General features: G+C 35.4%; 2 protein-coding genes across 6 annotated transcripts in view; one reads left to right on the top strand and one right to left on the bottom strand.

Annotated features, from left to right (window-relative positions):
• LOC109848117 (probable protein S-acyltransferase 17) overlaps positions 1–3989 on the top strand; it is a 17137-nt gene extending 13148 nt beyond the window's left edge. For 4 of the 5 annotated variants that reach the window (XM_020417455.1, XM_020417458.1, XM_020417456.1 and 1 more), the window contains 8 exons: positions 1480–1574; positions 1667–1834; positions 1919–1991; positions 2101–2153; positions 2782–2873; positions 2984–3036; positions 3120–3245; positions 3511–3989. In XM_020417455.1, coding sequence (XP_020273044.1) covers positions 1480–1574; positions 1667–1834; positions 1919–1991; positions 2101–2153; positions 2782–2873; positions 2984–3036; positions 3120–3245; positions 3511–3783 — 933 coding nt within the window. In that variant the 3' untranslated portion in view covers positions 3784–3989. Of the gene's footprint in view, positions 1–1479; positions 1575–1666; positions 1835–1918; positions 1992–2100; positions 2154–2781; positions 2874–2983; positions 3037–3119; positions 3246–3481 lie in introns of all 5 variants that reach the window. The other variant, XM_020417459.1, reaches the window with a different exon arrangement.
• On the bottom strand, positions 9411–12220 carry LOC109850134 (lipase-like). Its single transcript, XM_020420062.1, has 8 exons — positions 11742–12220; positions 11555–11649; positions 11295–11398; positions 11076–11176; positions 10880–10983; positions 10236–10673; positions 10016–10147; positions 9411–9828 (listed from the first exon to the last, which is right to left on the bottom strand). The coding sequence occupies exons 1-8, from the start codon at positions 12009–12011 to the stop codon at positions 9672–9674; spliced, it is 1401 nt and encodes a 466-aa protein (XP_020275651.1). The 5' UTR covers positions 12012–12220; the 3' UTR covers positions 9411–9671.

Raw genomic sequence — 13037 nt, 5'->3', positions numbered from 1 at the left:
CCCCCCCCCCCCCAAAAAAAAAAAAAAAAAAAAAAACTGAATCTAATTTTTTTAAGTAACAAATTGCATATTTGAATTCATACCACGACCCACTACGTATTGTGTACCACTGTTTTGAAAGGCGCGCTCATCACTGCGCCTCACGGGTCCTGCGATGTGGCGCAATGGCGAAGCGCCCCACATCAAATGCAGTATTGCCTTTTGCATCTCGCAAGTGACTCGTGCTTCAGGCATAGCCACATATAGTGTTATTCTTTAATATTTCAATCGGGTCTTTATACCCGATAACTTATACCCAAAACGCAAAATAAAACCGTTAGGCTTTCTAATAGCCTGATTCAGGAGTTCGTGTCAATATAGTCTTGATTTGACTTTTGATTTGAAAATTTATGCACTTCGCTCTATGTTGGATGTATTAGCATTAGAAATTAAGACCTTATTTTGTGATTCCATAGTATATATTGTTTATCTTGACATATTTTTATGTGAAAATATGAACATGCTCTTGTGTGCTTGATAACCATCTTGAAAATTATATGTGTGGTGTGCGCCTCGCTTCACTTGTGTGCGCGCATCGCATTGCGCCTTGCGCATGTACGTGTAAAGAGACTTTGTGCCCCATATTGCGCCTTGCACTTTGATAACACTGACATGTAGTGTATAACTATGGTAAAATAAATAGCCATTCTTTTTCTAGTACGTGATAGTATATTTAATACTTGAAGGAGTTAAAGGATTTTTGTTGCTAAACTCAAGTTTTATTGTTAAACACTCAGATGATATTTGGGGAGCTTATTTTTTGATCAAAATAGGTATTAAGCTAGCTTTTCCATATCAACATGTTTGGTGACATCAAATAAACTCGCTTTTAAGCCCAGTTTAAACAGTTGATCCCAACTATCAAAAACTAGCTATTAAGCTCATTCTAACTAACCTATGCTTCGACGAGTAAATGACATCCTCCCCCCCCCCCCCCTCCCCTGCAATTATATATGTTTTAAAAATTTATCATAAAAGCCACTAAAAGCTAAGCATAACTTACAAGCTTCAAAAATAAGCCTCCCAAACACCGCAACGTTTCTTTTTCCCCCCATATGACTTAATTGAATATTGGAGATTGATTGGAACTAAGAGGCCTATAATATATATATCTATATATATATATATATATTTAATATATATATAATATTATATATATTATATTATATATATAATATACTATATATATATATAATATATATATATATATATTATATATATATATATATATATATATACATGCTATTTATATTATTTTAAGGCAGATCCATCACATATATCTGTTCCCTCCCTGTATGCAGTGCAGCTAGCTGAGACTTAGCATTACAGATGTCCTGTCATTTTTTCTGAGTTTTGTAGAATATGTATGCTTCGTCTAGCTTATTTATTCTTCTTGGTTTGTGTACATCATACGTGAAATTTGTGTGTTCTTTATTGCAGCTATTTTATCTGGGCATACTTGGTGTGACTTACGGTATCATTGTAAACTCATCTTTCAGATATATTCCTAATTATTATGTTTGTGAATCGCACAGGTAAAATAAAAGACAGTTTGACTTTACTATTTCTTGTAACCATATTTAACTAATTATATTTAACTTAATTTTAATTCAATATCATGCTGCAGATACTTGAGCATATTAGCAATCGGTGTGGGAATTATACTCTTTCTCTTGACTAGCTTCTCTGATCCAGGAACTGTGAATTCTGAAAATGTATCAAATTACCTATCTGCTTATCCTTATGATAAGATCATATATGTGGAAAAGGAATGTCGAACTTGCAAAATTCCAAAGTTCGTGTTACTTTATTAGTCCAATGGTTCTTATTACATCTTGTTTCAGTCTTTTGATCTGACAGAAGTGGCATTTGAATGCAGACCCGCTAGGTCTAAGCATTGCGGAATTTGTGATCGATGCATTGCCCGATTTGACCACCATTGTGGCTGGATGGTAGATTTTCACTGCATAAGTCGATTCATATAAATCAGTGTTTGATTCTCACTTCTATTTGTCAAGTCAATTAAGATGTTAAGATGATTATTGTTACTTCTAATTGCAGAATAATTGCATAGGAGAGAAAAACATCCGATACTTTATGGCTTTTCTACTTTGGTGAGTATAGATGCATTTCAAATTAAAATTTGTTTCCGCTGTTATTTATCATAATAGTTATCTTCTATGGGATTAATTGAGGAGAATCTTGCTCTAAAAGGGAAATGTTGCTTTATGCAGAAGTTTGATTCAAATAGTCTAGCTTTGCTAGTAATAGCCTAGAAGATGACAGCAAATTCCTGTGAACAAACAGCTGCTTTGTACAAAGTGAGCACTGAGTCAAAGAGAAAGGTGTTTAGTAGATTCTCAATATTCTGGGCTTTGTTTCGCAGAAGCAAACATGAATATTTTTAATGATAACACAAGCGTTAGAAAATGGCTACTACTTTCGTTCTGAATTTTTTGGAATTTAATAGGGTTATCCTATCATTTATGACTTGAGAATTGATGTTGAATAGTTGCTAATGTTATTTCTCTCATTATTTTTTGTTTAGGCATGCTTGCAACTTGTGACCTCCTTGTCATAATTCACATGCCTTCTAAATTCACACAAGTTCTTCCCTTTAACATAGGGATGAAATTCCTCTAATTTTTTGAAGCAGTCTTTGAAATTATGTCCTTTTCCGACCTTTGGATGATGACGTCTCTCCTCAAGATGCTTTGTTTCTATTTCTTTTAATCATGGCAGGCACTTTTTGATCTGTTTGTATGGAGCAATTGTCCTTGGCTTGATTCTTGCTAGTCAGTTGAAAGAGCGAAACATTATTTACATATTAACGGGTATCTTATTGAACTACTCGATATTCTCATGGATGTTGTTTTGTCGTTTTTATTCATTCTTGGTCAATCACCTCATCATCTCATCATTTCACGTGATTTTCTTTTCGCAGTTTATTATGGCATTGAAAAGTCATTTTCTGGTTTATTTCCACATGTTGTGCAGGTAATGAAAGAATACCATCTTCTGAAAACATAAACATATTATTTCCATTCTAATAGATAAAACAGAACATGTAACTTTTGCAGTGGTTGCTGAGTTCACACAACACTCAACTACTTCTCATTGTGTTTCTATTCATCATCTCCTTGCTATTGGTTGGCTTCTTTGGATACCATGCCCATCTCTGCCTCACAAATACAACTACAAACGAGGTAAGTTCTCTATCCTTTAGCCCATCCTTTCTTAAGAAAAAGTATCCAGTGGGCCGGATCCATGGCATCAAACGTGCAACAAAGGGATATCAAGACGTAGATCGTTGTACCTGGTGATTTGCGTATCGATCCAAGGCTTGATATCCCTTTTGTTGTACAGTTAATGTCATGGACTGGATCCAGTGGATACTTTATGCTTCCCTCCTAACGCTAGTCTTAGCTTTATCTTAATGAAGGGCATTCTTCTTCTTGTGTAAATGAATAGACATATAAGTGGCAAGAGTACATAAGCTGGAAGAGAAAGGTGAACGAAGCCAAAGCCAGCGCTGCTGCTGTTAGGGCGAGCATAAATGCAATGAATAGAGAAGCAAAAGCTCAAGAGAGCAAATGGAGGTTATTCTTCCGTAAGTCTCCACTGCAGAATGTGGAGGTTGTCGTTAAAGATAATATATATGACAGGGGCATCTTCAGTAATATTTCTGAGATTGTAGTTCCTCTTTCAGAGAGACGGTCTTTTCTCCGAAAGAAAACCTCATAGACTTCTATGTATTGTTCATGTCTTCTTGTTTGTTCAACCTCATAGACTTCTATGTACTGTCCATGTCTTCTATATAGTGAAGTATATGGGAATGAGTTTCACCCCTCTTCTTTATGCTCATGAGGGTTTGATCTTTTAAGTGTCAATGTGAACTCTAAGCATATGAAGTTTGGTTAATACTGAAATCTATTTGCGGGTTGTGATTCTTATCCGACTAAGGGAAAGGAAAGGAGAATTGATACGTGACCATATCTTGGTTTGTGTTGGTTTACTGAATATTTGCTTGGCATTTGGCCTTTAGGTGAGAAAGAAAGCACAGGGAGTTACTTGAGACCTTAAACTTGTCCTCCTTTTCACTGACTTGAAGCTTTTACCAAATTGGAGATAATTGAAGGTGATGCGATGACTTGCGCTTCTTTTACCCTCTTTCTATTTATTCCATGCTTTCTTTTCTATCGGTTCACTCGATTTATTCAGGAAGCTGGAAGGAAGTAGATGTTGAATGAGAAAGGAAGATCCTTCTAAAAACATGGAGTAGCTAGTCATGTTAGTGTTGAGCATTTGAAACTTTAGAATATATAATTATAATCCTTACTATAACTTTGGAGTTTTGATGCAATGGTGTAGATCTTTGATGTGATATCCATGGAGAGTTTTTGTGTAGTCGCAGGGACCTTTTGATACTCCAAAGGAACAAATTCCATTAAAAAATAAACGTATTCAAATAACTCGGTGATCTAATGCCACATCATATGTTGATACTTGTTAATGCTCAGATCAGAATCACTGTTGAGTTTTATTGTGTCGGCATCATTGTGTCTTATTTTTCATCTAGTTAATAATTTGTAAAACGAGAAATGGAGGAGCTTGATTGCTTGAGAATGGTATCAACAAATTTGAGGAGTTACATCAATATTTATCCAAAATCAGCAGGCCCACACCAAGAGAGCGATAGGAAAATGATATGTTTTCAATTATAAAAAAAAAAAATCCTCTCTTCCTTCAATTCTGGTAGTTGCACTGATCAATCAGACAATCATGCGCTTAAATTCCATTTCCAAGCTCAAACTAGGGAGGTGGTAGTTGTAGACCTCAAGATCTTTAGTGTCAACCAATGCCTACAAGCAAAACCTTTCCATACTACAGCAATTGTCCACCTTATTCTTGAGATATGTTAATAATGATTAAATAATTAACTCACAACAGAATATGTCATTTTATCTTTGTATATCTTGAAGAATAAACTTAAAGATGCACTTTGTTGTCTGATTGTACGATCATCTTCCTTTTGGTATGACAACATTATCTTGCACCAGAATAGATAGTCCATTCGTAATAGATTAACACATTGTTTCAAAAAATTATATTAGTTTGTCTTGTTTTTTTGAAGTTTTTTACTTATTTCTCCAACTGTACTTCTTATCTTCTTCGTGATGTATATTTTTTTTCTTGCAATTAATAAATTTTTTGGGCATATTGCGTTTGTTACTTGAAAGTACTTAACCAACAGAGAAGTCATAATATCAAGATCAAGATGCAAATTTGGACTTTTAAGTTGTTGTCGCAGAACACACAGGATATTGAAGTGCAAGCATAGTAACGCTCTGAAGAATTATTTTTCAATTTAACCATACAATTATAGATTTGACTTTTCCCCTCCTTTATTTTGAGTATATAGTCTAGCCTTCGACATGTGACTTGTATATTTTGAGGCTTTTTGAACCTACGTTCGTCTAGTACTGTTCACTGGACATTTGTGACACGTTAAATTATCTAAAAGCTTTCTAGCCTTCAAAATGTAACAACTTCAAGAACTTACGCTTTTGTTTCTTACCTAATCGATAGTTGTTTTTCATAATTATGCAGTGTTCAAGTTGGACTCAACTTGCACATACCTCAAACTGCCAAGCTTTCCAACCTCTATGCTTTAAAACAATAAATATCACGAGCTTTTGCTTCCGCGAGAAATCTAGCATGTGATATTCTACTCCCTACTTTGCGTTATAATGATTGGACTTAAAGCAACCATGATTATTTCAGCCTTAAATTGTTTCTCTAATGGAATATGGGACCAATTTGATAAATGCATGGCTTATAGATTACTCCAATTCTAGTGGTTGGGGGAGGCTAGGCCTGTCCAAAAAGCCCGCGGGCCCGGGCCCGGCTCGGAGCCCGGCCCGGGCCTGGCCGGGTTCCGGGCCCGGGTTCGGGCTGCCTCAGCGGCGCCCGCCCGGAACAGGGCGGCGCCGCGGCAAAAATCCGGCCGTAGCCAGCCGGGCCCGGACGCCCGGCCCGGCGTGGCAACTGGTCACCATTGGTGACCGTTGCCGCCACAACGATCATAAGAGTGACCGTGTGCTGCTGCAAAACGGCCGGGCCGGGCCGGGCCGGGCCGACCCGGCCCGGCCATAACGGCCATAAACGGTCTTTTGACCGTTTTGTCCCCAAAAACGGTCAAAAAATGGCTATTTTGTGAGGTTATTTTGGTCATTTGCTTAGGGGGCTGGTTCTATAAATAGAGGGGGGTTTTATTTGTTTTCTCCACACCAAAAGTCATCTACTTCTCTCTTTTACTCTTATACTCTCTTATACTCTTATACTCTCTTATACTTTCTAATCCTTTCATCAAATGGCTTCCGGATCTGATTATGAAGAGCAAAACCTATCTCCCGATCTTGAAATGAGTCCTCCTACTGGGTCTACTCCTACCAAAGTTAATCCCGAATCCGGTGGCGACGAATCTGCACTAAGAGCTCCTAAAAGGCCAAGATCCGATGTGTGGAATTTTTACGAGAAGATCGATGTCACCAAGGATGAACACGATAGGATCATCACCCAGAAGGCTAAGTGTGCGTTGTGCGGTAAGATTTTTCAAGCTCATCATAAGAGCGGCACCAACCACCTCAAACGCCATTTAGATAAACACAACAAAGGCCAGATCCTCAAGGTGATATCCGACAATCTATGATTTCTTAATCCTCCTCTTCTGATAGTCTCGGTAGTTGGAACTATGACGCTGCCAGAGCCAGAAAATGCGTAATCAGGTTTATCATTCTTAAAAACATTCCTTTTAAATTAGTAAAAGATGATGAATTTGAAGATATGTTTAGAGATGGTTTTTATCCTGCATTTAAAAAAATTTCTCGTCAAACCTGTCAACGTGATATTTTAAAATATTATCAGGAGGAACAAGGAAAAATAATTTCTTATTTTAAAAATTTAAACTGTAAATTTTCTTTAACTTCTGATATTTGGACATCTAGAGCACAAACTGGATATTTATGTATCACAGCACACTGGATTGATGAAAATTGGCAAATGTTTAAAAGAGTTATTTCTTTTATTGCAATAGAAGAGTCACATACTGGTATTAATGTTGCAAATTTAATAATTGAAGAACTTATGAAATTAGAAATTTCAGAAAGAATATTTTCTCTTTCACTAGATAATGCAAGTAATAACAATGTAGCAGTTGATTTTATCAGATCAACTTTATCATTGTCATGTCATGGTGATCTTTTTCATATTATGTGTATCTGTCATATTTTAAATTTAATTGTTCAAAGTGCATTTACTGAAATTAAACTCATGATAGAAAAGGTTAGAACAGTTGCTTATATGCATAATGCTTCTGAACAAAGACTTAAAAGATGGAAACAATTTTGTAAAAGAAAAAATGTAAAGCCTAGACTAATTCCAAAAGATGTTGACCATAGGTGGAATTCCACCTATGCAATGTTAAGTGTAGCAATAGAATATAAAGACATTATAACTGATTTTATAAACTATTATGCTTCTAGTTCTAGTTCTGGTAGCACTTATGGAATAACTGAAGATGAATGGACAATTATATGTAATTTAAATGAAATGTTACAAGTTTTTTATGATGCTACAATGTTATTATCTGGCTGTTATTATCCAACCATTACTTTAGCTGCTTTACAAATTTTAAATATTCAAATTTTTTTTGGGAAATTTCGTATGGATGATACTTTTGGACCTATGATTTTTCAAATGGAGAGCAAATTTAATAAGTACTTTAGGCCTATTCCTCATATTTTTGGTTTGGGGGTTCTTATTGATCCATGCTTGAAGGATATTGGCCTTCGAAGTTTGTTACAATCCTTGTATGGTAATCAGATTATAGACTTAGATGATGGAACCACCCTTAATGCTACTATTCATCATTTAGCTATTAGAAATTATTTTCAAATCTTATATAATGAGTATGCAGCTAGACATGGTGTAGCTACACAACAGTCTACAACTTCGGTTTCTTCGAGCTCATCCCGAGGTAAAAGTGTAAGTTTTGATAGGTATGCAATGGTAGCTGAGCTAACTGGTGGATCTGGACTTGGATCGTCATCATTGAAGGTTTCTGAAATAGATGAATATTTATCTGCTTCTTTAGTTAAAATCGTCATCATTGAAGGTTTCTGAAATAGATGAATATTTATCTGCTTCTTTAGTTAAATGTCAAGGAAACGCTTTAGATATTTTGCAATGGTGAAAAGTATACGGATCAGTTTCATATCCTATACTTTCCACCATGGTTCGTGACTTACTAACAGTGCAGGTTTCGACGGTAGCTTTGGAATCCGCCTTCAGCACAACAAAACATTTGATCGACGACCACAGGACATGCTTAGATCCGTATACTGTACAAGCGGTGATGTGCTTACAAGATTAGTGGAGGTACGAGAAGCGAACGCAAGGCATCGATCGGATGGCTGGAATTGAAGATAAATTTGAAGAATTGGGACTAGCAGATAGATATAAAGAATAAATAATATTAATCAAATTATAATTTTTATATCTTAGCTTAAAATATGTAAAAAATTATTTTAGAAATAGTTACAAATAATAGTGATATAGGTGAGTAGGTGCCAACCTAGTTGGGATGTACTTATCTATTGTGATACGATGAATTCCAAAATAAATTTGTACTTGTAATTTGTAAATGATTTATTAATTATTAATAAAGAATTTGTTTTTATTATTTTTTATTTGTAATTTTCCGGGCCCGGGCCCGGACCGGCCCGGATGGACAGGCCTAGGGGAGGCACAAAGGGTAGGCTAATAATGGACATATCTTCTATAATTGAAGAGTGTAAGCAAAGGACAAAGGACTTTGAACTAGTAGGCTCAATTTTTCATTTGTTCACATGAAGTAAAAAGATTAAAAGAGAGAGAAAGATATATATTCAAAGAGCAGAAGATTTTCTTTGATTTCTTTGATACATGTGGATAGCCTACGTAACACCGACCCATGTTTCTTTTAATGAGAATTGAAAAGAGAAAGCAAGAGATGATAATTACTTTCAGCGTCTATCATCATAGCAAGCGTCAAATATATTCTTAGCAAGATTCACACTGTAAATGGTGTTCAAAGACGTCGATAGATAACTTGCTAGTGATCTGGTTCAAAACAAGGCAACATTGTATTAAGAGACATTTTTCATCTTCTTAGTTCTTAAAAGAAAAAGAAATTTCCGGGTAAATAACAGGTTCTCCTTAGTTATTAAAAAAGAAATTTAAAAAGAAAAGGCAAAAAAACCTACAAAATAAACTGGTGTATAAGCCCCATAATTTATCTCCTTACTAGATTACCATACAAAAGTATGTCAGACATTCTTAAGCATCCGTCAATCTCATAGGTAAATCAAACATATTCTTTGGTTCCGTTACAAATTGTTGCAATAAACATTTCGACATCATTTATGAAAAAAAAAACGAAAAAATGTATGTACACGTATGACTACCGAAAATATCTATTTCAATATCAAATCCAAAAAACTATTCGATGTTATTGATGCACAAATAGACTGTCTACTTGATATAACTCAATTTTACTTGTACAATTCAAGTAAGTAAAATCCCGGTGCTGATTAGCTGCTTTGATTTGGTACGGTTGGAGGGGCTTTTCTAAATACATGTTTTCTACACCGCTGGAAGATGCTATCATATAGAAGATCAAACTGAACTCCTGCTCTCTCTCGATTTATAACAAAAAAGATGTGATCGGCTTCAATAATCTTATAGTACCTGAAAAATGAAGGAGTATTACCAAGCTTAGTGATGAACACTATCGCTTATGCCAGATAAGTTTTCACGAAAATTTCAGGATAAATTTTGCAAAGATGAAGTTAATGAGTGACTCAAAAAATCAAATGTTTATTCACTTATGAAGAATAACATTAAATATTAATGACAGTGTAAAGTGAGTTCATACCAGATGCCCGGTGTCAAAGGATGGCATTCTGAATCATGATGAACAAAGTGACTCGGGTGTTCACTTGGTAGACGAGGGTGAGTCATTGATATCGTATTGAGAGCACCATCATTATCTTCCCAATCTTCATCCCTGTTACAATTTCAAAATACCCTCACATCAGTATCCCTCAGAAGTACTCATAAAAGAACTTCATGGTTTGTATCACAAAAATACTCACCTATACCCTTTATAAGGTAGTGATACATTGGAGGGGTATCTCCATTGGCTCATCTGCAAAACTCGAAGAAAGAGCATAGGATGGATTCCTAACAAGCTCGAAGGAACTGTGAATCCCATAAACTTCCTTGTCCTCTTAGTTGCATAACTGAAATAAAATGTACTGGGAAAAGTACGAAGATTCGAATTCAAATTCATAGAGCCTTGTATTGTAAGATCAGGAAGAATCCAATCTCCTGAAGCAAATGGGCCACTATTTCCTAAGAGAAGATCGACAAGGCCCAAAATTCCAGTCTTTCTCCATCCCATTTCATAATGATCAAACCCAAAATTGTAGTAATTTTTGAGCCATGATATATCGAGCCAGTCGTAGACGATGACTCCTAGTCGACAGAGCTGAAGAAGGCATATTGATTTCATTGATCTCCCATCATCAGTCGACAGAGCTGAAGAAGGCATATTGATTTCATTGATCTCCCATCATCTGGCCTAAAGAAAGCCAATATTGATCAAATTTCATATTGGGCATATTGATTTCATTGATCTCCCATCATCTGGCCTAAAGAAAGCCAATATTGATCAAATTTCATATTGGAAAATAAATCAAAATTCAATAATAAAAGCATGGGACTTCAGTTTACTCACTGCATTCCATCAAAATATGTTCTTGTAGTTCCATTTAGAGCTCCACTTAGAGAAGTGACACTCAATACCCAATCCTCATTAGTGTTGTCATAGCCTTCAAAGGTCTGTATTCAAAATATAGTCAATGTATAGCTCAAACTTAACACTCTGAACTCTGAAAATAAAAAATGGAAGAAAAATGTGTGAATTTTAGTACCTTATCGGCTAGCATTTGCTGCAATACTCGAATAACTTGAGCTCCAGCCGAGTGCCCAACGAAATGAATTGGATGGTGCTCATCCCATTCAGGATAATTCCCTGAAATCAGGCCTTAGCTCAGCATTATTCAAATACCCATTTTAATTAACACTGTTAATTTTTATTTTTATTTTAAAATGGCATAGGCCATGTTTGACCAACTTTTGTGTTCACTAACCTTGATCATAATTTCTCCCAAATCTCGAATGCCCACAAATTCTGCTGTGCTCCTCTCCATAATCCACCTTCCCTCCCTTCAAGTAATAGAACAATTCGCGCGCCCTGAAACCATTAAAATCTTAAATTTCAATTTGTCTTATTAATCCCCCAAAACCGAATTATACATTTGAAAACATCATTAAAACAAAAAAAAACCCATCCTTGTAATTTGAAAAACAAGACATTTCAACAAAAAAATAACAGTTATCATCATCATACCTATCATGTATGCTACTTAATGAACCCAAATCAGGCACAAGAACCCTGTCATCTTTCTTCTCTGCTCCAGCAAAATAAGAAAGCCCTCCAAGCCTCTGAGAACCCAAATCACCAAAAGAAATCCCAAATTAAAACAATGTCACTAAAATCACAAAAAATGGAACAAAAACCAGATCAAAATCCATACCCCTTTCCCAAATCCAAAGATCCCGTGGACCAACACAATGGGAGGCTGCGCTGGAAAAGGTGAAGAACCCTCCAAGATTGAATCTTTTCTTTTACCCACCTCCTCTTTTAGTCCCACATCGTGATTCATGGGCTTAAACCCCACTGTAAGAGATTGTGACAAGTCTGAAGCAACTGCGGTGCTGAATATATAAAACCCAAATAGAACATGAACTAATGTGCTCACGAAGAGTTCTGTGAGGCCCAGAAACCCAATAGAAAGCTTTCCCATTTCCTCCTCTTTCTCTCTCTCAATGAAAGAGGAAGAAGAAGAAAGAAATGGGTCTCAAAGTTTGAAGTTCGGTGAGAAATGGGTACAAATATTGAGGTTGGTCACAAAATTCTCATGAGAATGCAGGGAAAATACGCAGCAATTTGATTGGCTTTGGTGTCCCCGACTATCTCTATCTTCTCTTTTTTATAATTAAAAAAAAACAAGAGAAGGAAAAAAGGGTTCTCTCCAATGATTTTTATTCTTTTTAAACTCGTTTTTTATGGAATTTAAATATTTTTTTGTTAACAGCAAAGATATATCCATAATAGTTTATAGTTGTAACCGTCATGTTTTATTTTAATTTATTATTATCGTGTTTAACTTAAGACAGATCAATTTACGAAGTAAGCCCTGTATTGTCTATTTATAGTGCTAATTTTGTCAATTTTTAGGAAAAAAACAACTTTTTTTTTTTTTTGGGGGGGGGGGGGGGGGGGTTGGGGTTCTAATTTTGGTAGGACAAAGGAAGCTGAGTCAAAAACAACTATGCAATGATTCACCTGATCTTATCCACACAGCTAATGAGGTTAATAACTAAGCCAAGTCAATTCCTATAATCTTCCCATGTGCACTGGGCGCTTTTTGTTGTTGTTTTGTGTTTATTTTTTTAAGGGTTTAGTAATCCATTGGTTTGATTTTAGTACTTTCTTTTGGACCCATGGGTTTATTTTACTCTTATTGTTGTTGGTGGTGTCTAATGATTGTAATTATGTATGTGTTATAGTTTAATTAAAATCAAGATTCAGTTTCAATTTTCAATCACGTCTTTTTATTAATTTCTCAAAAAAACATAAATAGCCAGATGAGATGTGAGTTTCATAATATAGTTTTTGCAAGAGTCAATTTGAGTTCAATATTAAAAATATTCAAGCGGCTTTTAATTTCTATTTATCACGGTAAAACAAATATCATTCACTTGAGCTATGCAATTAACTTAGGTTAAAGAAATTATTATTGAAAAAAGAAATGTTAAAAGAAATTATT

The sequence above is a fragment of the Asparagus officinalis genome, chromosome 7, assembly GCF_001876935.1.
Source record: "Asparagus officinalis chromosome 7, Aspof.V1, whole genome shotgun sequence".
Taxonomy (NCBI): Eukaryota; Viridiplantae; Streptophyta; class Magnoliopsida; order Asparagales; family Asparagaceae; genus Asparagus; species Asparagus officinalis.
Note: the sequence above shows the minus strand (reverse complement) of the source record. Positions and strands in the feature narration are given on the sequence as shown.